The sequence below is a fragment of the Lampris incognitus genome, chromosome 3 (genome assembly GCF_029633865.1).
Source record: "Lampris incognitus isolate fLamInc1 chromosome 3, fLamInc1.hap2, whole genome shotgun sequence".
NCBI classification, from domain to species: Eukaryota; Metazoa; Chordata; class Actinopteri; order Lampriformes; family Lampridae; genus Lampris; species Lampris incognitus.
This window is the reverse complement of record NC_079213.1, coordinates 30161130-30183152: the sequence shown is the minus strand read 5'-3', so window position 1 is coordinate 30183152 and position 22023 is coordinate 30161130. Positions and strand designations below refer to the sequence as shown.

Sequence of the window (22023 nt, the reverse complement as noted above, 5' to 3'; positions counted from 1 at the left end):
CAGGACTGTGAGCTGGGGGCGTGGTTTACGTTCCCGGGCTTGCTGGTGCAGGGTTGTTCCTGCTTGAGTTTTGGTTTTGGAGCTGAGGAATAAACAGCAAACTCGCCTTCGTCTCCTGTGTTTTTTCCTCATCCTGCCACATATTCTTAGTATAGTCAAATCGGTATGGTTCCAGTAGGAGGTACTATGAGGGGGGGGGGCAGTTGTGGACATAGCACAATTTGCACGCCAGGAGAGTTTGTTTGTGGAATTTAGATTGTTAAATGTGCCACTTTGTTCCAAAGGGGTTTTCAGAACACACTGATTCTTCTTTCTTGTTTCTTATTTCTTTTTTCTTTTTTTGGAAAATGTAACACGGGAAAAAAAACACCATGCGTTGTCTTCTCCGAGAAAGCTTTTGTTTTGTTAAACCTATTAACTTCGCAAACGGACCTGCGGTCGATAATGTGGCATAATCACGCTTTGTGACGTCACCGCGGCGGTATTACGTCGCGTCCTGTAGCGTCCTCAGTGCCACGCCCCCAGCTCGGCTCCACAGTTTCCGCCTTTTCCAAAGCTGAACTGCTCGGAGCCTGGAAAAGTCCCGTCGGAACTTCAAAGTTAGCTGTTCTGTGATTTTGTCCCCCCCCCCCTCACCTCCTCCAGTTATCAACTGCAGCTGTCGGACAGAGCAACGCTGGTTAATCCCTTTGCAGGGTAGAAAGTAGAAATCTGAGATGGTGGAGCGATGGTGAGCTCAAGTTCATAAACTTACGGTAGGAAGAAAAACCGTTTTTCTCTCCCTTTTTCTCGGTGCGCATGAAGATGGAAGGGGGGGGGGCCGGTCACAGCGTTGTACTATAACCGACGCGATTTGGTCGTTTCGTCGACATTTATCGTTTTGTTATCGTGAAATCTAGCCTTTAATGAAATTACGTGTGCGTACTGATTCTGGTAAGTTTTTGTTTTTCGTTATTGTTTTTTTGGCCGAACCGGACTCTTTACTGGAATGACGTCACGCCGAGAGACCCCCCCACCCCACCCCCAACAGAGAAAACTTCAACTGGATTATGATTTCTCAAGAGCTAAATAAGGTGTTGGGCGTTGATGTCGAGCATTATGTTTGCTATTTGGGAAATCAATCAGCTTTGTGATTTGAGTCAAAGGGAAAACTTTGTGATATCTCAACATTCTGTGCATGGAAACGTGCTCTCGCAGCGGGCAGCAGCAGATAAGCGCTCCATGGCTGGCTGCTGGAGTCATGCTGGAGCATGTGTGTCTAGATTATCTGACGTGCCTTTCAAACTACAGGGGGAAAAAAGTGTGTTATAAAATCTGGGAACCTTTACTAACGCAGGTTTGTTCAGGTCTCTGCTGTTCCGACAAGGTAGCCCCCCTGTCGTCGTTTCCTCTGAGTCACTTTGTATTGTTTAATAGCCTTCTTTATGGGCACTTTTGTTTGTGAGCTGAAATGTTTTCCCCCCTTTTTGGTTTTCATGTCAATATATCCTCTTTTTCTCTCGGTTGATGACATAGTGACTGGTTGCTCTTATAGTTTGATATTGTGCATATTATGCACTGCCATTGCTTTGAAATAAGAGAGCTGATTGCTTTATTAGTAAAATAATGAAATATTAAATGCATTCCTGCATACAGTGATGGTTGCTTGTGTCCACTTAGTGTTGCAGCTCCATGTCCTGAGTGACTTCAGTTCGCCTGCTTGTTGAAGTGGTACGTATTGTCTGGGTCCTTTTCTAATGGTCTGGCTGTAAGTATGTGATTAATTTTCATGTTTATATTTACTCCATATTGTCTCTCTCAGTGCATTTTCTATTACCATTTTTGCATTAGTCAAATTCAAAATATATGTACATGTCAATGTTAATGACTTTAATTCAACGTAACTCATACATATACATATACACGTTTATGGTAGGCAAAATCCCACTTCTCGGCTAGCAAGAGTTGAAAGGTCATTCGATTGTCCTTTTCAGTGTCTCGGCTGAATCATGGCTCGTGGTTGTATCTGTTGCGTCAAATACATGCTCTTCCTCTTCAACCTGCTCTTCTGGGTGAGTAACCTCTGACTTGTAAATAATTTCTATGTGTACCTATCATTTACTTATATTCAACGCCATTACATGTTTACTGCAGAATAATTGTAAGTAATTACATCTGTACATAATAAGTTGTTGATATTTAACTTCATCTTGCACTCCTCCAAACACTTTGCACTTGTATTTTTTTATCCTTTGTTTTTTGGATGTTTTTCCCCCCTTTTTCTCCCCAATTGTATCTGGCCAATTACACCACTCTTCTAAGCCGTCCCGGTCACTGCTCCACCCCCTCTGCCTATCCGGGGAGGGCTGCAGACTACCACATGCCTCCTCCGATACATGTGGAGTTGCCAGCCGCTTCTTTTCACCTGACAGTGAGGACTTTTGCCAGGGGGACGTAGCGTGTGGGAGGATCACGCTATTCCCCCGAGTTCCCCCTCCCCCCTGAACAGGCGCCCCGACTGACCAGAGGAGATGCTAGTGCAGCGACCAGTACACATGCGGCTTCCCACCCACAGACACACCCAATTGTGTCTGTAGGGGCGCCTGCCCAAGCCAGAGGTAACAGGGGGATTCGAACCGGGATCCCCGTGTTGGTAGGGAACTGAATAGACTGCTACGCTACCCAGATGCCCCCTCACTTTGCACTTGTTGCTGTGCATGTACTTATTGTGCAATAGTTGTTCATATAATTTTGTACATACGTGGAAGGATGGATGGACGGTCCATTGTGAGCTCTGACAACCAAAAACAAATTCTTTATATTTGTAAAAAAGCATACTTGGCCAATAAAGCCTGGGTCTGGTTCTGATTATGATGCTTAATGAAAACATAGACAGTGAATCGTCAGATCAATATACAACTGAGGCATGTCACATGTGTTCTCTGCATTTCAGCTGGGTGGATGCGGTCTGCTGGGCGTAGGAGTGTGGCTATCGGTGTCTCAGGGCAACTTTGCCACCCTGTCACCCTCATTCCCCTCGCTTTCTGCCGCCAACCTCATCATCACTCTTGGCACCATTGTCATGGTCACCGGCTTCCTGGGTTGTCTGGGCGCCATCAAGGTGAACAAGTGCCTTCTGCTCAGTGTACGTATATTATAAAACCCATGATGCACCACTGTTGTGTTGTTGGCTGGACAGCGGGGCCAGCCCTACACATGCGGTTGTCTGTGAGTGAGCAACTGAGTGAGTGATGGAGTTTCACATATGGTCAGACGGCTGAGTTGCAGTTTCCCCATTGGCTGTTTGAACAGTTTTCTATTATATCATCAGCTGTTCACAGAACCTGTCAAAACAGCCACTTTTTAAACGTAGGTACACAAAAGCGGCCGTTTAATAAATGTAGTCACAGTCCAGCCATATACGAGGTTTCAACCTAGTCTTGTTTTTCATTAGTTTTAAGTAATACCTAACACTGCAAGTAGCCTCCTCATTATTCTTACCCCCTGTCATTTTGTTCACAGTTCTTCATTGTCCTTTTGATCATTCTCTTGGCCGAACTGATCCTCCTCATCCTGTTCTTTGTCTACACAGACAAGGTAGGAATTTATCATGTTCAGTCATATTCAGTCTGTAAAAACACTGGTGTAGGTCAGTGGGCATGTTTATTCTGTGATATCCTGTCGATCTGTGCAGGTAAGCGATAATGCCAGACAAGACCTGAAGGAGGGGCTGGTGCTATACAATACAGATAATAATGCTGGTCTAAAGAACGCGTGGAACACCATCCAGACAGAGGTACATTTGGTATACACACACACACACACACACACACACACACACACACACACACACACACACACATTGCTGAAATCTCAGGTTCTCACTGGGTCATTAAAGTCTAGAAAATATGAAATAAATAGAAAATATAAAGAGCTTTGGCATCTTGACAAAGTGTGCAGAACGCAGATAGTCAATTTAATTGTTTTGGCAGGATTCAAGATGACACAAAAATAAAGCCAAAGTGTTTGTGAAACTGTAGACCCCAATGCCGTTTGAGATGTAAGATGTAGGATGATATGGCCAAGTCTAAGGACACTTCGAATTGAACACAGACAAACTTCTTCAAGCCCAGATTGGGTCTGGAAAGACTTTTGGAACCCCTTTAGCCAGCTAACTCTTTCCTGGTTTCTCCCAGTGGCGGTGTTGCGGGGTTATGAGCCACACCGACTGGCACGCTGCCCTGCAGGAGAAGGTGGTCCCCGACCGGTGCTGCCAGGAGGTCTTCCAGGGCTGCGGGCGCAATGCCTCCAATGCTTTCTGGACACGAGTGAGTTTATGCTTTTGTTGCCAAGGAAACATATGCAATAACAAAAAATATCTGGGGAATGAGCAATATCCAAACTTTAGGGCATCCGGGTAGCGTGGCGGTCTGTTCCATTGCCTACTAACACGGGGATCGCCAGTTCGAATCCCGGTGTTACCTCCGGCTTGGTCGAACGTCCCTACAGACACAATTGGTCTTGTCTGCGGGTGGGAAGCCGGATGTGGGTATGTGTCCTGGTTGCTGCACTAGCGACTCCTCTGGTCAATCGGGGGGCCTGTTCAGGGGGGAGGGGGAACTGGGGTGAATAGCATGATCCTCCCACGCGCTACGTCCCCCTGGTGAAACTCCTCACTGTCAGGTGAAAAGCGGCTGGCGACTCCACATGTATCGGAGGAGGCATGTGGTAGTCTGCAGCCCTCTCCGGATCGGCGGAGGGGGTGGAGCAGCGACCGGAATGGCTCCGAAGAGTGGGGTAACTGGCCAGGTACAATTGGGGAGAAAAAAGGGGGGGGGGGTTGGATGATTATATTATATTATTATATTAGTTTGTGGCAAAGAAAACTCAAAAATCCATGCTGAGTGTTGATTGAGACCTGTGTTAAACCATATTAAAACCATGTCAGTAGTCAGAACAGACTAGCTTCATCTCATTGCCTGAATACTGACCCTCCTCCTCCTCCTCCTCCTCCTCCTCGTTGTTTTTCCATGTTCCCAGGGTTGCTACGAGAAAGTAGAGGAGTGGCTGGACGACAACAAACACCTACTGGGAACCATTGCTATGTGTGTGCTGGTCATACAAGTAAGCAGCTGTGCAACAAACACAACATATGGTTTAACAGAAACACAACATGCTGTTTAACAGAAACATAACATGCTTGGAAAAGTGCTCGTACAGTCACCAAATAGCAGCAGGACAGTTAACGATGATTTGTCTTGATTCAGCATTGCTCTGGTTTTGCAGCTCCTTGGTATGGCTTTCTCCATGACGCTGTACCAGCAGATCCACCGAGCAGGGAAGAAGTATGAAGCCTGAAGCACTGGTTCTCTCTCACACGCTTCGTTCCTTTCATTTCACCTCGACTTAGAGGGAATGTTCACCCGGTCCTACAGCCCCGACATATTTTGTTGCTTAAGTGTGACGTCATCGTTACTTTGTGTTTATGGTCAATTAGCGACTGACATACTTGTAGTGCATGCCACAACAGCCTTGTATCTTTTATCGCTCATCTATGCACCTACGTACCATTGTGAATAATACGAGTTAATATTTTTACGACTTGCTTTTATTATCACCGTAAAGCAGTGTTTTTATTTAAATGATGTGTGTGATTTGAGTCTGTCGGTGTAAGTAGAGAGAATAGACGTGAAGGTCTGAAGAGAGGTCTACAGCCCGAGAGTGGTGAGGTGGGGGAGCGCCGTCATGTGGTACATTATACTGTATGGCTCTAGTTACCATGAGCACGTGTACTGACTTTTTCAATAAAAGTACAGATTACTCTGTCAAACGTAATAATGTTCATTTATGTCGGTTTATCTCGATAGTTATCAAACTTAAAAAGTGATAGATTGTGTTTTGTTGTGGGATTTTTATCTTTTGTTCCTTTTTTTTCCCCCTTTTCTCCCCAATTGTACTTGGCCAGTTACCCTATTTTCCGAGGCGTCCCGGTCGCTGCTCTGCTCCACCTCCTGTGCCAATCCGGGGAGGGCTGCAGACTACCACATGCGGAGTTGCCAGACTCTTCTTTTCACCTGACAGTGAGGAGTTTCACCAGGGGGACGTAGCGCGTGGGGCATCACGCTATTCCCCTCAGTTCCCCCTCCCCCCTGAACAGGCGCCCTGACCGACCAGAGGAGGTGCCAGTGCAGCGACCAGGACACATACCCACATCCGGCTTCCCACCCGCAGACACGGCCAATTGTGCCTGTAGGGTCGCCCGACCAAGCCGGACGTAACACGGGGATTCAAACAGGAGAGCCCTGTGGACGCCCCATCTTTTGTTTAGTCTTGTTATCTGCTTTCACGCCTGCTGGCCGTCTTTGACTGGACAGGTGAAAGCAGGTTAATCTCAGTCTCAACGCAAGAGATGGGTTGAATGGATAAATCTCTTGATCCCCAGATATGGCCAAGCATCTAACTCATGTAAATCAACTGATGATTCACGCTGCAATTGTACTACTGAAGAGTTTTTTTAATTTTTTTGCAGACGTCCACGCTAACGGGTATTGCATAACCTAATTTATCCATCGATCCCAGTACAACCCTTCCCCGCTGGTGACAAGTTAGTAGTTGATTTTCAGATCACATCTTGGAATATTTCCAGCCAAGATGACATTTTTAAAAGTGTACATTTGAATCATTTTGAGTACAGTACTGAGCTAAAGGCAGATGATAGCATGTTGTTTTCCTGAAACTACAAATCTAGGGTTTTGTCATTGTCATACACCACATTTCCTTTGACGACGACGTGACAGATGAGCTCCTGGTGTCCTCCCAGCTGGTAGATGAGGTGCTTCCATCTGCAGAGGGACAGACAAGACGAAGCAAGATGAACTGGAGCGTCTATTTAGTCCTTGTGTGCCTGGAATTTTCTTCCACATTCTATTAACATATTGAGTACATGTGTTTGTCTGTCACATTTCTTAACAAAACCTAAAATCTTCACGATGGACCCTGGACCCGGGTCTGTAGTAATAGCCCACCATTGATTTCTATAGTTAATAACAGAAAGGTGCTTGCTCATTGGGACACAACACTATGAACTCACCCGGAGGAGCATACTACAGCTTGATTATAAGTAACCACAAATGTCGCTACACCATTACACTAGGTACCGTAAGGGGCAGCTGTTGTGTGTCCTGATGTTTTTTTGACATGACCTAGAAAAATACTGAGTTTTCCATTTCAGTCAGAATCGGCACCAAGATCAGTTTGGTAAATATTTAACATGGCTTCTCTGTGGTATTTCCAAAACATTGAGACAAACAAGGGACTCATTTGGTTCATGCAGCAATGTGATTATTGGCTGCACGTCACTAAACCTCCAGCAGAGGGCTCTACATACTAAAGAAAAAAAATTAACGGCCCATCACAACTAGTAAACGCAGGGTGGTTTACTATCCTTCCACCAACCGCCCCCTAGCGACCAGGAGGCCTGTTGCACATAGAACACTAGCCAAGCTACCCAAGTACAATGGGATGACACAGCTAGAACCGTACCTCTCTCAAGTCCAACTAGTGGCATGGCACAGCGGATGGAGCAAAGAAGAAGTTGCTCTTCACTTGGCCCTGACATTGGAGGGAAAGGCTTTGCAGGTGCTCATTGACCTAGCCCCAGCAGAGCAGTGGAACCTCCAGGCCCTGACCATGGTACTAGAGGGGCGATTTGGGCAGTGAACCTTCACTGACCAGAGAGCAGCTAGCCAGCTGCCACCACTAAGAAGGAAAGAGCCTGGGCACCTTTGCCGCAGATGTGCAGCTGCATGCCCAACATGGTTACCTGCAGTTCAACGCAGCCACCCAAGAGGAGCTGGCCCTCCACGCTTTCCTGCAGGGGCTCACACTGGAGCACTTACGCCAGCATGTTTGCCTCGTTGTGCCCCAATCCCTCAGCGATGCTCTCTGCGATGCTGAACGGGCCGAGGTGGTACTTTCCATGCAGCCTACTCAGCAGAAGGCCCCTGCTCTCCACCTGCACGTCAGGTTGGCCGACTACGATGAGGAGTAGGAGGCAGAAGAGGTCTACTAAGTTCGGCTTCCACCACAGCAGTCTCGGCGATGGCCTCCAACATCCAGGTGACATCCACCCCGGCCAGCTAACTGCTGTTACCGGTATGATGAGCCTGGTCACATAGCCCATGACTGCCCAGCACCAGCACCAAAAGCCAGAGTTGACCAGCCGACGAGAAATGCAGCTCCGCTTCAAGGCTAATGCATGCTGGTTGGTTGCCTAGGTCACACCAAAGGAATACATCTGAACTGCCAACTCGGCAGTCGACCCTGCTGGGCCCTGGTAGACACGGGATCTACCATTTCCCTGGTGTGACGTGGCATCCTCCCGGGCACCACCGGCCTACTCTCAGTGTCATGGTCACCAACCAAATCCAGCTTATGACGGCGACAGGAGAAAGGGCTGGCATGAAAGGGGAGAAGTCACTGTGAGTCCAGGCTGGAGACCAGGAGCTGGCACATGAGTTCTAGCTTGCCAGCATCTGGGACCTGTGCATCATCGGCCTGGACCTGGTGACCCGCTAAGGAGCCCGTGTGAACATGTCGGGGGCAACCATCACCCTCAGGGGAAGAACAGGCCCAAAGACCAATGAGTAAGTCACCAAGCACCTTCCGCCCAGCAGGCACAAAGCCCCTGTACGGCACTAGAGTGCCGCTACTGCCAGCGGCAAGAGGAACAGGGCCAGATGATGCCAATGGTGGCAGCCGTCCAGACTACCAGCAACGAGGAGAGGTGGTTCCCTTTGACCACGCAGCAACTGAAGCAGCAGCAGGAGGCATACATGACCCTGGTGCTGGTGAGGGACTGGCTGGAGATGGGGCAGTGCCCCACGTGGACAGAAGTGTCAGCACTGGGGCCCGAGGTAAAGCCCTACCCCTCTAGATGGGGCAACTTCAAGCTCCACAATGGGTTGGGTGTACCAGAGGTGACAAGCTTCTGGACGAGGGAACAACCTCCTGCAGCTATTGGTGCTCCATCCCTAGGTTCTCCAGATGGTCCATGGCTCAGTGGGGGTGGGGCACTACGGGAAAACCAAGACCCTCCACCACTTCAGGGGGCGGTTCTACTGGCCTAGCTGTTGACAAGACGTGGAGCTACATGTGCACTGCTGCAACTCCTGCACCGCCCAGAAGGGACCAACCCTGCGCTCCCATGCCCCACTGCGGCAGTACATGGTCAGGGCCTCAATGGAGCGAGTATGGGTGGGCATCCTTGGGCCTCTCTCCATCACTGACTCTGGCACCCGCTACATCCTTATGGCTATGGACTACTTCCAAAGATTGAGGGATTGCATGCAGGTGGTCCACGATTACAACTTGTTTTGTTTTGGTTTGGTCTGAGATGCTGGTGCTGAATGTTGCATACAACACCTTTAAGTAATGTTGTTGGCTTCTTTTTAGTTTATTTTTGGTAGTGATGAATGATTACGGTCTTCAGGATAATGATGAATTTAACAATATGTTAATATGATTATGAAATATATTGGAGCTACAGGAGATATATGAATTCATATGTTCACAATAACATGAAGTCTATACACAGAAAAAAATGTATGGCAGAAAAGATTTCCTTCAGGGGGGGTGTGTGTGTGTGGCGTTTTACCGTGTGGCATTGAGCACCAGCAGGTCTCCATGTTTATTGACTTCCAGGGAGCCGTGGGTGTGCGAGCGCCCCAGGGCATACGCTGCGTTGATTGTGGCTGCAGCCAAAGCCTCGGGCATGGACATCCTCATATTTACACAGGCCAGGTGCATAACCACTGGCTGGAGCCCAGATAAGGACAGAGATGGAGAGACAGTTAAAAACTAACGCTAGTATGAGTTGTATCCAACTGACACTTCTCACCTCTCTCATCTTTTGGGTCATAAATTCTGAATCTCAGACCCCCCCCCCCCCCCGTATTCAGGACAAGCCTCTTCATCTACCATGCTGTCTTTCCTGTTCTCCGTTCCCCGTCATCTCCCACCTTCTTTCTTTTCTCACCATGGAGCAACAGTAAGCATTGGGGTTGAAGTCACTTCCGAGGGCAACGATCACTCCAGCTTCCAGCATGTCTCTGGCCCGCGGCTGAGGTAGCCTGGACACCCACAGCGATGATCAGTTTAGATTATCAATCAGATTATCGGTTCAGTTAAAGCGTGCATACTTGTGTGTATGTGGGATTCAGTGTTGCCTTACCGTAGGATGTAGGCTGTAGTTGGCAGAAGGACCGCAGCAGTTTTTGCTCTTACCATGGCAGCGATACCGTCATTTGTGACCTCCTCCAGGTGACTAATGGCTAAGGCTCCGAGCTCAGCCCCCAACTGTCACACACACACATGCACAATAAACCGCTTACATTTGCAACAGCTCTTCTGTGCACTTCCTCGCTTATGTGCCAGCACATTAAAGGTAAATCCAGTACCTGTGCAGCATTCATGGGATGGAGCTCATCTCCGTGGAAGTTGATGTTGAGGCCGATGTCTTTGCCAGCCTGCAGGATGGCTCGCGTGGAGTCGAGGTCAAACACCCCCTGTTCGCAGAACACATCGATGTTGTCGACCTTCAGCGTTCCAGCAGACATGCGTTCTCTCAGTCGGGGCAGCTGAACCTGCAGTATGTCCTGCGTGGCCTGCACAACCGTCTTGCCTCTGAGTACGGGAGAGACCAGAGATGTGGACTCGAGTCATATCACATATTTGGTGACCTTAGACGTGACTTGGAAAAAGACTTGCAACTCAGCTTTGACTCATAACTTCACACTTTTCACTTGGAAGACTTGGTACCTTCTCCAAGCCCAAAGATAAAACACTTAAAAAGTGTGCAGCCAATCAAATCTTCATTTCTATACTACCATTAATACTACCACTTTGAATCAATCCCTAGTAAATACAAATTTTAAAAGCATTAATGATGTGCGTGAATTTAATATTATTAACTATTGCTCTGCTGTGAAACTTTTGAAATAGCATCAAATTTGATGAACAGTCCATAAAATGATGTGCTTAGGACTTGAAAATCAAAGTTTAGGACTTGGGACTTCTCAGTTCTTTGTGTTCTGGATTTTCTCCCCTTTTTCCCCCAATTGCATTTGGCAAATTACCCCACTTCTGAGCTGTCCCGGTCACTGCTCCACCCCCTCTACCGATCCGGGGAGGGCTGCAGACTACCACATGCCTCCTCCCATACATGGGGAGTTGCCAGCTGCTTCTTTTCACCTGACACTGAAGAGTTTCGCCAGGGGGAAGTAGCGCGTGGGAGGATCACGCTATTCCCCCCAGTCCCCCCCCCCAAAAAGGGACACTGACTGACCAGAGGAGGCACTAGTGCAGCGACCAGGACGCATACCCACATCCGCTTCCCACCCGCAGACACAGCCAATTGTGTCTGTATGGACGCCCGACCAAGCCGGCGGTAACACACGGATTTGAACCAGCGATCCCCGTGTTGGTAGGCAACGGAATAGACCACTACACCACCCAGATGCTTGGGACTTGCCAATTTTGACCTGAGACTTGAGTGCCAAGACACTTAGGAAACAATTACTTGGTCCCACCTGAGAGAGACAGTGGCTCCTTTTACTTTATCACAATCTAGGCTGACCTCCCGAATGACCTAAGGTGGATCAGCAGGGGTTCAGCATTTAGGACAATAAGCAGTTCATAGCAAGCATCATTTGGTTAACTTCCAGTACTTGGGAACAGCGTGGGCTCCACAGTATGTCGAGGATATGTTGATGGGCAGGGTGCGTCTGGCGGTCTCTATCACCTCCAGCATCTTGAGCTCCGTCTGCAGCTCCAGGCCGTAGCCGCTCTTGCACTCCACCAAGGTGGTGCCGGCGCGCAGCATCCGAGCCAGCCTGCCTGTCAGCGAGGCCAGCAGGTCGGAGGCCGGTGCCGCACGTGTGTGCTCCACCGTGAAGTGGATCCCTCCGCCGGCCCGGTGCACGTCCATGTATGTGGCGCCTGCCAGCTGCAGAAGTAACACCCGTTCAATTACCACTTAAAAATGGCTGTATTGTAGTGGGAGAATTAAGGTCAAACGTCAAGAAGGGTAGAGGTCACAATTCATTTACCTTCATGGCAAATTCATGCACCCTGTCACCGGCCCAAACTGGATGGGTATGGGCATCAACCAACCCTAAAAAGAGAATACTCTTCACACATCCTAATTGTAATGACAACATCTGACGTAAATGTACAACTTTTATAAAATAACTATAACCATCGAGACCACCAAAAAGACACACACAGAAAAACAAGGTCTGCTGATATGATGCCCCTCACCAGGTATGACACACTTTCCGGTTGCATCAATAACCTTGTCAAAAGACGCATCTGAATACTGAGCCCCAATGGCGTCTGCAGGTCCCACAGCTTTGATCAGTCCATCTCTGCATGGAAACGATTTAGGACAAAACAGCAAGACAATAAAAACAAAAGTCCTCCTGCACTTTAAAAAAAAAAACCTGTAGGTAAGTCAATAAAATAACAAAACTACAAACCTTACCTCCCAATCACTATGCTGCCATTTTCAATTACATGAAGGTTTTGCATCCCATTCTTGGTCAGGTATCTCTCCCCGCTGTTGCAAATCAAAACCACTTGTTGTGCGTTCTTCACCAGTAGCCTGTAATTGCTGGACATTTTTGGTATTAACTTCCCAAGCTATACACAAATGCCAACTGACGTGGTCACCCTCACAGCTTGTACCTTGCTTGTTTGGAGATGTGCAAATGTTTGACTAGAGCAAGGTTCGAAGTACACGGGGGGGGGGGGGGGGCGCTACCATCATGCACACACAAGCCTCTTCCAGGCCCAAAACCTTTGGATTTTCCTGGGTTAGGAATCCTGGCAATGTTGACGAGTCCCCCTTGAAAGCTGCAAGGGAATTGACTCTGTGCATAGCTGTAGTCAACTGACTTCCGGTTTCTACTGCAGCGGTCATACCAGTTTCCTGTTTGTCGGCGTGTGCCATTGACAATGGCATATTTTTCGCGATGCCATCAAGACTTACCATGGATAAATGTCAACGACATGCACAGAATTGTCGACGAACTTTCACCTGCACCTACCAGCAAACGGGTGTAAAGTTCCAAGTTGTACATATTGTAGCGAATTCGGGGGGCAGTCGGGGAACCGCCGCAGCCGGGACGCGAACCCGAGTCTCCCGCACCAGGAGCAACTAAGTTAACCAGGCGACTAAAGGGTCCGACCCGTTAGCCAAGGACTAGCGAGTCTATTTTTCTATGGTCGTTACAATATCACAAATTTAAATTTTTCACCCGCTTGCTGGTAGGTGCAGGTGAAAGTTCGTCGACAGTTCTGTGCATGTCGTTGACATCCGTGGTAAATCTTGCAGGCATCGCGAAAAATATGCCATTGTCAATAGCACGCGCCAACAAACAGGAAACTGGTGTGACCGCTGCAGTAGAAACCGGAAGTCAGTGGACTACAGTTACGCACAAAGCCGATTAGTTTTCTCTCCTTGGAAAGCCCCCTTTCACACACAAACCCATAGATTTCAGTTACGTCAGACCCCATCCTGTCCTGTGGTCAGCTCGGTTTATACTGATCTTAAAGTTGGACAAGGTTATTTTTGATGAATTTCTATTTTCCATGTATTGACATTATCGGCAAAATATGAGGTTACTCCCCCCCCCCCCTCACCGGTGTCCAGTAGCAGTACAGCTACAGAGCTGATGCCATCTGGAAGAGCCGTTCACATCGACACGACTCCGAAAAGATGCCATGCCACTGCCTGGCAAGATGGCCGTGTGGTACCCAGGTCCAATGTACAATGACTTTTGGGCCACGTGCTTACCAAAGGCAAGCCCAGTAAAACCCCAGAATTTCAGTTCAGTGTGAGAGGGGTAATAGAAACCACTGCCTCGCTACTGGTTCTTAATTCTATGACTAACTGGTTGAACCATATGTTGAGAGGAATTTGTACATAATGAATTGCTTCAAGATACATTACTTATTCTTCACAGGGCAAACAGATTAATCACCACATGCACATATATCAACACAACAGCTTTAGGAAATAATCAACTTTATTGTGTCCGTTACAATATCATAACAACATTGGTCTCACATATAGTAGAAAAGAACAACTTTTTCAAAAAATTATTGAAGATGAACCTAACTCAAGGTCTCCACTTACCTCACATGGTGGACACACAAAAAAAGACAAATAATTCAACTAAGCAATACACGTAATTATACAAGGGGTCAGGCAGCCTTCCCTCCTGACCATCATGTCATCATTCTCTCATTTCTCCATCTTCTTCCTCTTCTTCTACACCTCTGATGTACAGGACATTATTGCACCTGTTGGGCATGAAACGGTTTTTAAAAAAAATACACATTCACTCTCGCAGAGCAAGTCCACAAGACCAACACACTGGCTGTGGGAAACAGGGCAGAGGCATCAGTACATCATGACATTCTCACTTTTTTTTTAAGATGAATAATTGAAATGAGTTCATCTTTAACAAAGATTGGGATAGTTAAGACTTTGAGTCAGCCTTAAAAGGGAAACCGTCCTTGCGGTGTTTAGCAAAACATCTATCATAGCTTGGCCCCAGATCTAACCGGTCTGCTATTTTATTGGCTTATGAGCACTGTTGTTTAGCCAAAATTTACATTTATTGATACATTGTGTGTTGAAGCTGCAATGAGAAGTTGATCACTGATTGTTATTATCAGTGTCAATATGTCAATATAATTTTGATGTCTCCTAATGACCAACATAATGAAATGTGACTTCAGTGACAAGATTAGACATTGTTGTATAATGATTACAAACCCCAATTCCAGTGAAGTTGGGACGTTGTGTAAAACGTGAATAAAAACAGAATACAATGATTTGCAAATCCTTTTCGACCTATATTCAATTGAATACACTACAAAGACAAGATATTTAATGTTCAAACTGATAAACTCTATTGTTTTTTGCAAATATTCACTCATTTTGAATTTGATGCCTGCAACACGTTCCAAAGAAGCTGGGACAGGGGCAACAAAAGACTGGGAAAGTTGAGGAATGCTCAAAAAACACCTGTTTGGAACATTCCACAGGTGAACAGGTTAATTGAAAACAGGAGAGTGTCATGATTGGGTATAAAAGGAGCATCCCCGAAAGGCTCAGTCATTCACAAGCAAGGACGGGGTGAGGTTCACCATTATGTGAACAACTGCGTGAGCAAATGGTCCAACAGTTTAAGAACAACGTTTCTCAACGTACAATTGCAAGGAATTTAGGGATTTCATCATCTACAGTCCATAATATCATCAAAAAATTCAGAGAATCCGGAGAAATCTCTGCACGTAAGCGGCAAGGCCAAAAACCAACAGTGAATGCCCATGACCTTCGACCCCTCAGGCGGCACTGCATTAAAAACCGACATCATTCTGTAAAGGATATTACCACGTGGGCTCAGGAACACTTCGGAAAACCATCGTCAGTTAACACAGTTCGTCGCTACATCTACAAGTGCAACTTAAAACTCTACCTTGCAAAGCGAAAGCCATATGTCATCAACACCCAGAAACGCCACCGGCTTCTCTGGGCCCGAGATCTGAGATGGACTGAAGCAAAGTGAAAAGTGTGCTGTGGTCTGACGAGTCCACATTTCAAATTGTTTTTGGAAATCATGGACGTCGTGTCCTCCGGGCTAAAGAGGAAAAGGACCATCCAGATTGTTATCAGCGCAAAGTTCAAAAGCCAGCATCTGTGATGGTATGGGGGTGTGTTAGTGCCCCATGGCATCATGGGCAACTTGCACATCTGTGAAGGCACCATTAATGCTGAAAGGTACATACAGGTTTTGGAGCAACATATGCTGACATCCAAGCGATGTCTTTTTCAGGGACGTCCCTGCTTATTTCAGCAAGACAATGCCAAGCCACATTCTGCACGTGTTACAACAGCGTGGCTTCGTAGTAAAAGAGTGCGGGTACTAGACTGGCCTGCCTGCAGTCCAGACCTGTCTCCCATTGAAAATGTGTGGCGCATTATGAAGCGCAAAATACGACAACGGAGACCCTGGATTGTTGAGCAACTGAAGTCGTACATCAAGCAAGAATGGGAAAGAATTCCACCTACAAAGCTTCAACAATTAGTGTCCTCAGTTCCCAAACGCTTATTGAGTGTTGTTAAAAGGAAAGGTGATGTAATACAGTGGTAAACATGCCCCTGTCCCAGCTTTTTTGGAACGTGTTGCAGGCATCAAATTCAAAATGAGTGAATATTTGCAAAAAACAATAAAGTTTATCAGTCTGAACATTAAATATCTTGTCTTTGTAGTGTAATCAATTGAATATAGGTCAAAAAGGATTTGCAAATCATTGTACTCTGTTTTTATTTACATTTTACACAACATCCCAACTTCATTGGAATTGGGGTTTGTACAACCGCTTGTCTTTGGGTCGGATTCATCTAATGGGGCAATTTATGGCATACTAATCTCTTAAGAGTCTCTCTCTCTCTCTCTCTCTCTCTAGACAGACAATCGACTATGGAACAGCTAAGCGATTTATCCCAGGTCTGCAGATTGTGGGAATATGTGCAAAAACAAGAGGGGTGTGAAGATACACCAGTAAAATATGAAGTGCCTGCAATCTACCATAACATGGTGAGACGGAGGAGAGGCAGGGGCAGGAGTCAAACCACAGTCCCCATAATTTCCAGGCACGTGACAGGGGGGGCAGGAACAGCATCACTGATGTATCAGAGGAGACAAGGCTCCAGGGGGAGGGTGAAGACACTCGGGATGCAAAATAACCCATGCAGAACATTTGCACAGGAGATGCCCGGAAAGAGCCAGTGAACTGGCCCGCCGCAGCAGCAAAAAAGAACGGGAGATGTTTGATGATGACGTGGGCCAGGTATTGGAAGCAGCGATTGCAGGAGACGTGTGGAAGAAGCTCAGGGCCATGTCTTGAATCATCTGGAGCATAGGGGCTGATCGCTATGGTAAGAAGGAGTGGAAAGCCAGAGCAAACACCCAGACAAAGGAAAACAGACACCTTAAGGAGATGGCAATTCTGAGAGGTGATGTGGAGGCTGAAGAAGGCTTTTCATGAAACGACAGAGGATGAGAAACCAGCACTCTTCGAAATCCAAGAGAACCTGAGGGAGTGCACCGAGCTGAGTGCAACCGCAGGGATGGGAAGTGATGAATGAAGAAAAGGGTTGCCTTTACCAAGAACCCATTCAAATATCTGTTGAAACTTATTTGACAAAAGATCAGCAGAGTTGAAAGCAACAAAGGGGGAGGTGGTGGAGCACCTTCATCAAGTCCACAGTGCCCCCAGGAGGGAGGACAGATTTGAGGAGATGGAGGAACTCATCAAACCAGCTGAACCAACTATCTATTAAATGACTGGGCGATGCGGGCAGATCTTAGGAAGCAGCTCAAATTCCCAGAGGAGATAACCCACACTAGCCTCAGATGAGATATTGTCCTCTGGTCTAAAGGTACCAAGTAGGTGGTTCTTCTTGAGCTTACAGTGCCCTGGGAATGGGAATGCCCTGGGAATTATGTCATATCACTCTTCACGTGCGTTCCTGTTGATGAAGCAGTGGAGGTGGTCTGTATTAAATGAAGAGACGACCCCACCCATAGCAATAGCACCACCCTTAACACTGACCAAGTGTGTCTGCTCCTGAAGCTGTGTCTTCAGTCCATTAACTTCACAGGGGGCAGTACTATAGGCAAAAGCATGAGTGTGCTATGGGTTCCCCAGTTTTACCTATAGTGGCCAATTTGTATATGGAGCAAGTGGAAAAGAGGACTCTGATGTCCTATCCAGCGACACCACCTAGCCACTGGTTCATATTTGTGGAGGACACCTGGGTTAAATTTAAATCTCAGGACGTATGTTTCACCAATCACATCAACTTGATGGACAACCACATCAAGTTCACCAGAGAGGATGCGAAAATGACGGGTTAGTCTGTCACCACGTCTTGGTTGCTCTCAAACCTCAAAACAAGCATTGCAGCCAGCAGCTACACCGGAAGCCCCAAAATATTGGCTGTTGTCCCCAGTGATAGTCATCGGACGATTTAGCCTTGTGGGTTCCGAGATTAATGCCAAACAGATGGGATACATAGCCATAATTTGAGATAAATTACCTCATCGCTGTATATCTTGCAAACACCTGTTTTTCTGAAACATCACTACATCTCTCATTCTTCTCTTCAAAACAAATACACCAGCTATCAGAGGAAGAAGGGAGATGTTTTGACAAAAATGCGAATGAGAGGGGCTGAGCCCATGAGGTGGTTCACCTGAGCGCATAAGGTTGAGTCCTTAACCACGGCAGCCTGGGTTCGAATCCTGCCCGGGCCCTTTGCTGCATGTCATCCCCCCTCTCTCCCCTGCCTTTCCTGTCTCTCTACTATCACTATCCAATATAGGCAGAAAATGCCCCCCCCCCCAAAAAAAAGCTTATGAGAAATGAATTTATTCTTATGCAAAACATTTGTGCTTTTGTCCACTGGGGCACACTAAATCAAAAATCTATATCTCCCTGTAGCAGCTTTAACATTAGATTTGAATGAGATTTTGATTGTATTTTCTTTTTTTGTATTGTTGTATTTTGTTTTCTTTAGCTTTTGAATTTGTTGTGATGCTTAGTTGGTGAGTAATATGTTTACCTGCAGACCAATAATCCAGTTCCTTAAAGTGATCTATTTAAGACAATATTTTGATTTGAGTGTTCACATTGTTAGAAATAATATGATCGCCACAGATTCTTTCAATGATTAGTCCAAGGCTTTCGGGACCGATGTTATAACCCACCCATGACAGTCCTCAAGCAAGCTTGCCAGGTCATTTTTTACACTCATCTTTGGTTTTTGTTCAATCTTTAGGTGTTACTGCAGATACCAAACGTTGTGTTTTCAATTTGTATTGTACAAACAAAAGAAAGTCAATATTAATGCCACAAGCATAAATCGTTTTCTGATCGAAGTTCATTCTGCATGGAAGCCATTACTATATCTAATGTGGAATTACATTTTCTTTTTTTTAACCCAGCAAGTCTACATTGGTAGACAACTGGACATAATCGGGGGTAAAAGTAGCAGGGTAATCCAGTCAAAAAAAACCCAAAACTGGGGGATATGAATAAGACGATGGTGAAAGGCTACCATGAGAAGGCTGGTTTTGAGTTTAGATTCCAGTGTAGGATAGGGAACAACTACAATCCCATCTGTGGTGGGAGTCAGGAGGAGCCTTGCTTTTACAGCTACGCCAGTTGAATCGATATCCAAACTTTTTTTTACCTGATTAGTACTTCACCAAGATGGCCCGCTAACGCTCCATCCACATACTCTTCTGTGTTCGCCAACTGTTGGCGAGAGAAAGACAAATGTCAAGAAGAGCCCATCTTAGTTGCACAAGTTACGAATAGCGGGGTGAAAACAAAATGTGAAGGTAAAAAAAAAAAGTTAAATATGGTTTAGCCATACGGCTAGTGAAAAAGCATTTTCTGCAGCACAGTGTTGTGTTTGGCTAAAAATGCCAGCCTGCTCTCACCTGCATGTTCATGTAGCCATCCACAGACACCAGGTAGCCCTTGTACTCCATTCCCCACTTCAGCTTCACCATCACTGGCTTGCCTGTCAGGCCGTTAAGGAACGGCTTTGGATTAAGAGGTAAACTCTACGGTGACAAAGAACAAAGAAAAGAAAAAAGTTATTTTTTTGCTCGCCAAGTATCATTTTATTTGATTTGCATATGACTGGAAGACTGGAGAATATCGTCGCCTTCTTAAAATAACGGCCTAAGTCATATTTTCAAGTTTCTCAAAAAACAGAATAAACTGAAACTGAAACAAAATTTGTCAGTTTATTCTGTTTTTTGAAAAACTTGAAAATACGACTTAGGCCATCATTTTAAGAAGGCGACGATATGTATGGTCTCAATTTTGAGAGAGCGCCCTCTTGACGTCATCTCGAAAAACGACATCAGAGTCAAGTCAATTTTATTTGTTTATAGCCCAATATCACAAATTACAAATTTGCCTCAGCGGGCTTTATAGCAACACATCTTCCTGACCTCAGACCCTCGCATCGGATAAGGAACAACTCCCTAAAAAAAAAAAACCTTTAACAGGGAGAAGAAATAGGAAGAAACCTCAGGGAGAGCAACAGAGGAGGGCTCTCTCTCGCTCCCCAGACGGACAGACGCACGATGGATGTTGTTTCCACAATTTACAGAATACAACATTGAAAGAGAGCCATAAAATCGCATATACGTAAAAATAGTGTAAAACCCAACAATTACAGTTAAACTGAAAATGTTAAAATATGCGGTTAAAATGTCCTCGACCAGTGCGCGTGAACCGAATGAATCGTTCGTCGGGGCGTACGAATGAGCGTTGTACACGGCGCTCGTGTCCCATTATTTTTTGGAAATAATTTTCAGTGTTTTGCAGCCATCCGCTGACGTACTCACCATATCGTTTCAACTTTGTAATCCTTAAACAATTTTCAATTTGACGCCGACTACTTTTTCCGACACAATTTCGTTTGCGGAACGCACGCTTTGCCGCCGAGCCGGAAGTGTAACGCTTTCAACTTTGATCCGAAACGGAAGCGTGCGCGTCACGATTGGTCACACACTGCCACCTGGCGTGCGGAGGTTTACAATGCAAACTAATTTGGATTTCAGATTTCGTTGTATTGTAATTTAAAAAAAATAATCTACCTTTGCCATGCACAAGTTTGTTTACTGAAACATAATTCCGTTTTCTGCCATGTCATCTAACCATGACCAAATTAACTCATGGATTCAAGACTGGTCTATTGTTTACTCAATTAGAGATGAGATTAGAGATTAGAGATGTTCCCTATATTTGCAACAAAAATATTGGATATACCATTAAATAATAACAATAATAACAACAACAAAAAACAATATTAATAGCAAACAATAACAATGATAAAATAAGATAAAAATTGTTCGATGTCTGTATAGCACCATTTAAAAGCAGAGTTTACAATGTGCTTTGATTTTGAAAGTGATTTGAAAATAAAATGAATCAAGGGAAAGAAGTGGTGCGAGGTACTACAAGCCCTGCCCCTAGAAGGTGACTCAAAGGGAAAGGGTGCCAAATGAAAATCCATGTATAACCTCTAATCTGTCGAATTGTATTAAGAGGCTATCTGCTGCCAGTTACACTTGTGTGTGTGTGTGTGTGTGTGTGTATACACACATATATATAAAATTATGATTGACGACCTTGACCTCCTAAATTTCAGACTCTACTGATTTTCAAAACAATGCACCAAAGGACAAAACTGGTATGAATTTAAAAGCAATACAATGGTGAATTTCAACAGAATAAAACACATTTTTTTACAGCAAGTCCACAAAAAAAACTGTTTTACTAGCCTTGCTTCCTCAGGCAGGTCCATGTCCCTAAAGCTTGAGGATTTTAACGCTGTCAAATAGGTCTTAAACAGTCTGAATACCGGGTAAGACATTATCAGACTTGTGATCAAGTTAAAAGCAATGCTAAAACCTAACAGGTACACAGTTAAGAGATGCCAGAAATAGAGGAAATTCATCTCTCTGTACTATCCAAAGGAGTTGAATCAAGTGCAACTTAATTGGTATATATCCGTGAAGACGTTTCGCCTCTCATCCAAGAGGCTTCCTCAGTTCGTGCCTTTCTGACTAGACCAAGCTAGTCTGACTGGCTGTTGATGAAACTCAGAATTTATCCTCTTTGGAGTCGTTGTCAGAGCTATAGATGTCCATGGCTCTTTGTGTCCCGATGTTTACCAACGCCCGTCGCTAACAGAGCCATAGATAGTAAACATCGGAGCGACGGGCGTTGGTAAACATCAGAACACCAAGAACCATGGACATCCATAGCTCTGACAACGACTCCAAAGAGGATAAATTCTGAGTCTCATCACCAGCCAGTCAGACTAGCTTGGTCTAGTCAGAAAGGCACGAACTGAGGAAGCCTCTTGGATGAGAGGCGAAA

General features: G+C 45.8%; 3 protein-coding genes across 5 annotated transcripts; 1 reads left to right on the top strand and 2 right to left on the bottom strand.

The window, feature by feature from the left end:
• Window positions 1-603: 603 nt before the first annotated feature.
• LOC130109255 (tetraspanin-9) lies at window positions 604-5809 on the top strand. Of its 2 annotated transcripts, none has more exons than XM_056276055.1 (9): window positions 604-755; window positions 1660-1710; window positions 1974-2051; window positions 2933-3124; window positions 3502-3576; window positions 3674-3775; window positions 4176-4307; window positions 5020-5103; window positions 5266-5809. In XM_056276055.1, the coding sequence occupies exons 3-9, from the start codon at window positions 1989-1991 to the stop codon at window positions 5335-5337; spliced, it is 720 nt and encodes a 239-aa protein (XP_056132030.1). In that variant the 5' UTR covers window positions 604-755; window positions 1660-1710; window positions 1974-1988; the 3' UTR covers window positions 5338-5809. The 2 variants fall into 2 exon arrangements, with proteins under 2 accessions (XP_056132030.1, XP_056132031.1); XM_056276056.1 differs by having other exon boundaries at window positions 628-730.
• A 663-nt stretch (window positions 5810-6472) lies between these two features.
• amdhd1 (amidohydrolase domain containing 1) lies at window positions 6473-12688 on the bottom strand. 2 transcript variants are annotated; one of them, XM_056276054.1, is made up of 9 exons: window positions 12521-12688; window positions 12298-12404; window positions 12087-12151; window positions 11706-11983; window positions 10437-10662; window positions 10211-10335; window positions 9958-10109; window positions 9635-9795; window positions 6473-6821 (listed from the first exon to the last, which is right to left on the bottom strand). In XM_056276054.1, the coding sequence occupies exons 1-8, from the start codon at window positions 12655-12657 to the stop codon at window positions 9668-9670; spliced, it is 1218 nt and encodes a 405-aa protein (XP_056132029.1). In that variant the 5' UTR covers window positions 12658-12688; the 3' UTR covers window positions 6473-6821; window positions 9635-9667. The 2 variants fall into 2 exon arrangements, with proteins under 2 accessions (XP_056132029.1, XP_056132028.1); XM_056276053.1 differs by having other exon boundaries at window positions 10016-10109.
• Window positions 12689-14054: 1366 nt separating this feature from the next.
• Window positions 14055-20597, bottom strand: snrpf (small nuclear ribonucleoprotein polypeptide F). Its single transcript, XM_056277723.1, has 4 exons — window positions 20484-20597; window positions 19563-19688; window positions 19310-19374; window positions 14055-14343 (listed from the first exon to the last, which is right to left on the bottom strand). Exons 1-4 carry the CDS (start codon window positions 20484-20486, stop codon window positions 14277-14279), a joined length of 261 nt encoding a protein of 86 aa, XP_056133698.1. The 5' UTR covers window positions 20487-20597; the 3' UTR covers window positions 14055-14276.
• Between the last annotated feature and the right edge of the window lie 1426 nt (window positions 20598-22023).

Bases quoted from the DNA above. Each gene is read 5' to 3' on its own strand.
- snrpf (XM_056277723.1), bottom strand. The intron at 19,375-19,562 runs GTGAGAGCAGGC...TCTCGCCAACAG, and splicing joins ATGGCTACATGAACATGCAG to TTGGCGAACACAGAAGAGTA. The intron at 14,344-19,309 runs GTAAAAAAAAGT...CATGCCCAACAG, and splicing joins CTTGGTGAAGTACTAATCAG to GTGCAATAATGTCCTGTACA.
- amdhd1 (XM_056276053.1), bottom strand. From the start codon at position 12,657: ATGTCCAGCAATTACAGGCTACTGGTGAAGAACGCACAACAAGTGGTT. The intron at 10,336-10,436 runs GTACTGGATTTA...TGTGTGTGACAG, and splicing joins ATCCCATGAATGCTGCACAG to TTGGGGGCTGAGCTCGGAGC. The intron at 6,822-9,634 runs GTAAAACGCCAC...GTCCCTCTGCAG, and splicing joins CTGGTGCTCAATGCCACACG to ATGGAAGCACCTCATCTACC.
- LOC130109255 (XM_056276055.1), top strand. From the start codon at position 1,989: ATGGCTCGTGGTTGTATCTGTTGCGTCAAATACATGCTCTTCCTCTTC. The intron at 3,125-3,501 runs GTACGTATATTA...TTTTGTTCACAG, and splicing joins ACAAGTGCCTTCTGCTCAGT to TTCTTCATTGTCCTTTTGAT. The intron at 5,104-5,265 runs GTAAGCAGCTGT...CTGGTTTTGCAG, and splicing joins TGTGTGTGCTGGTCATACAA to CTCCTTGGTATGGCTTTCTC.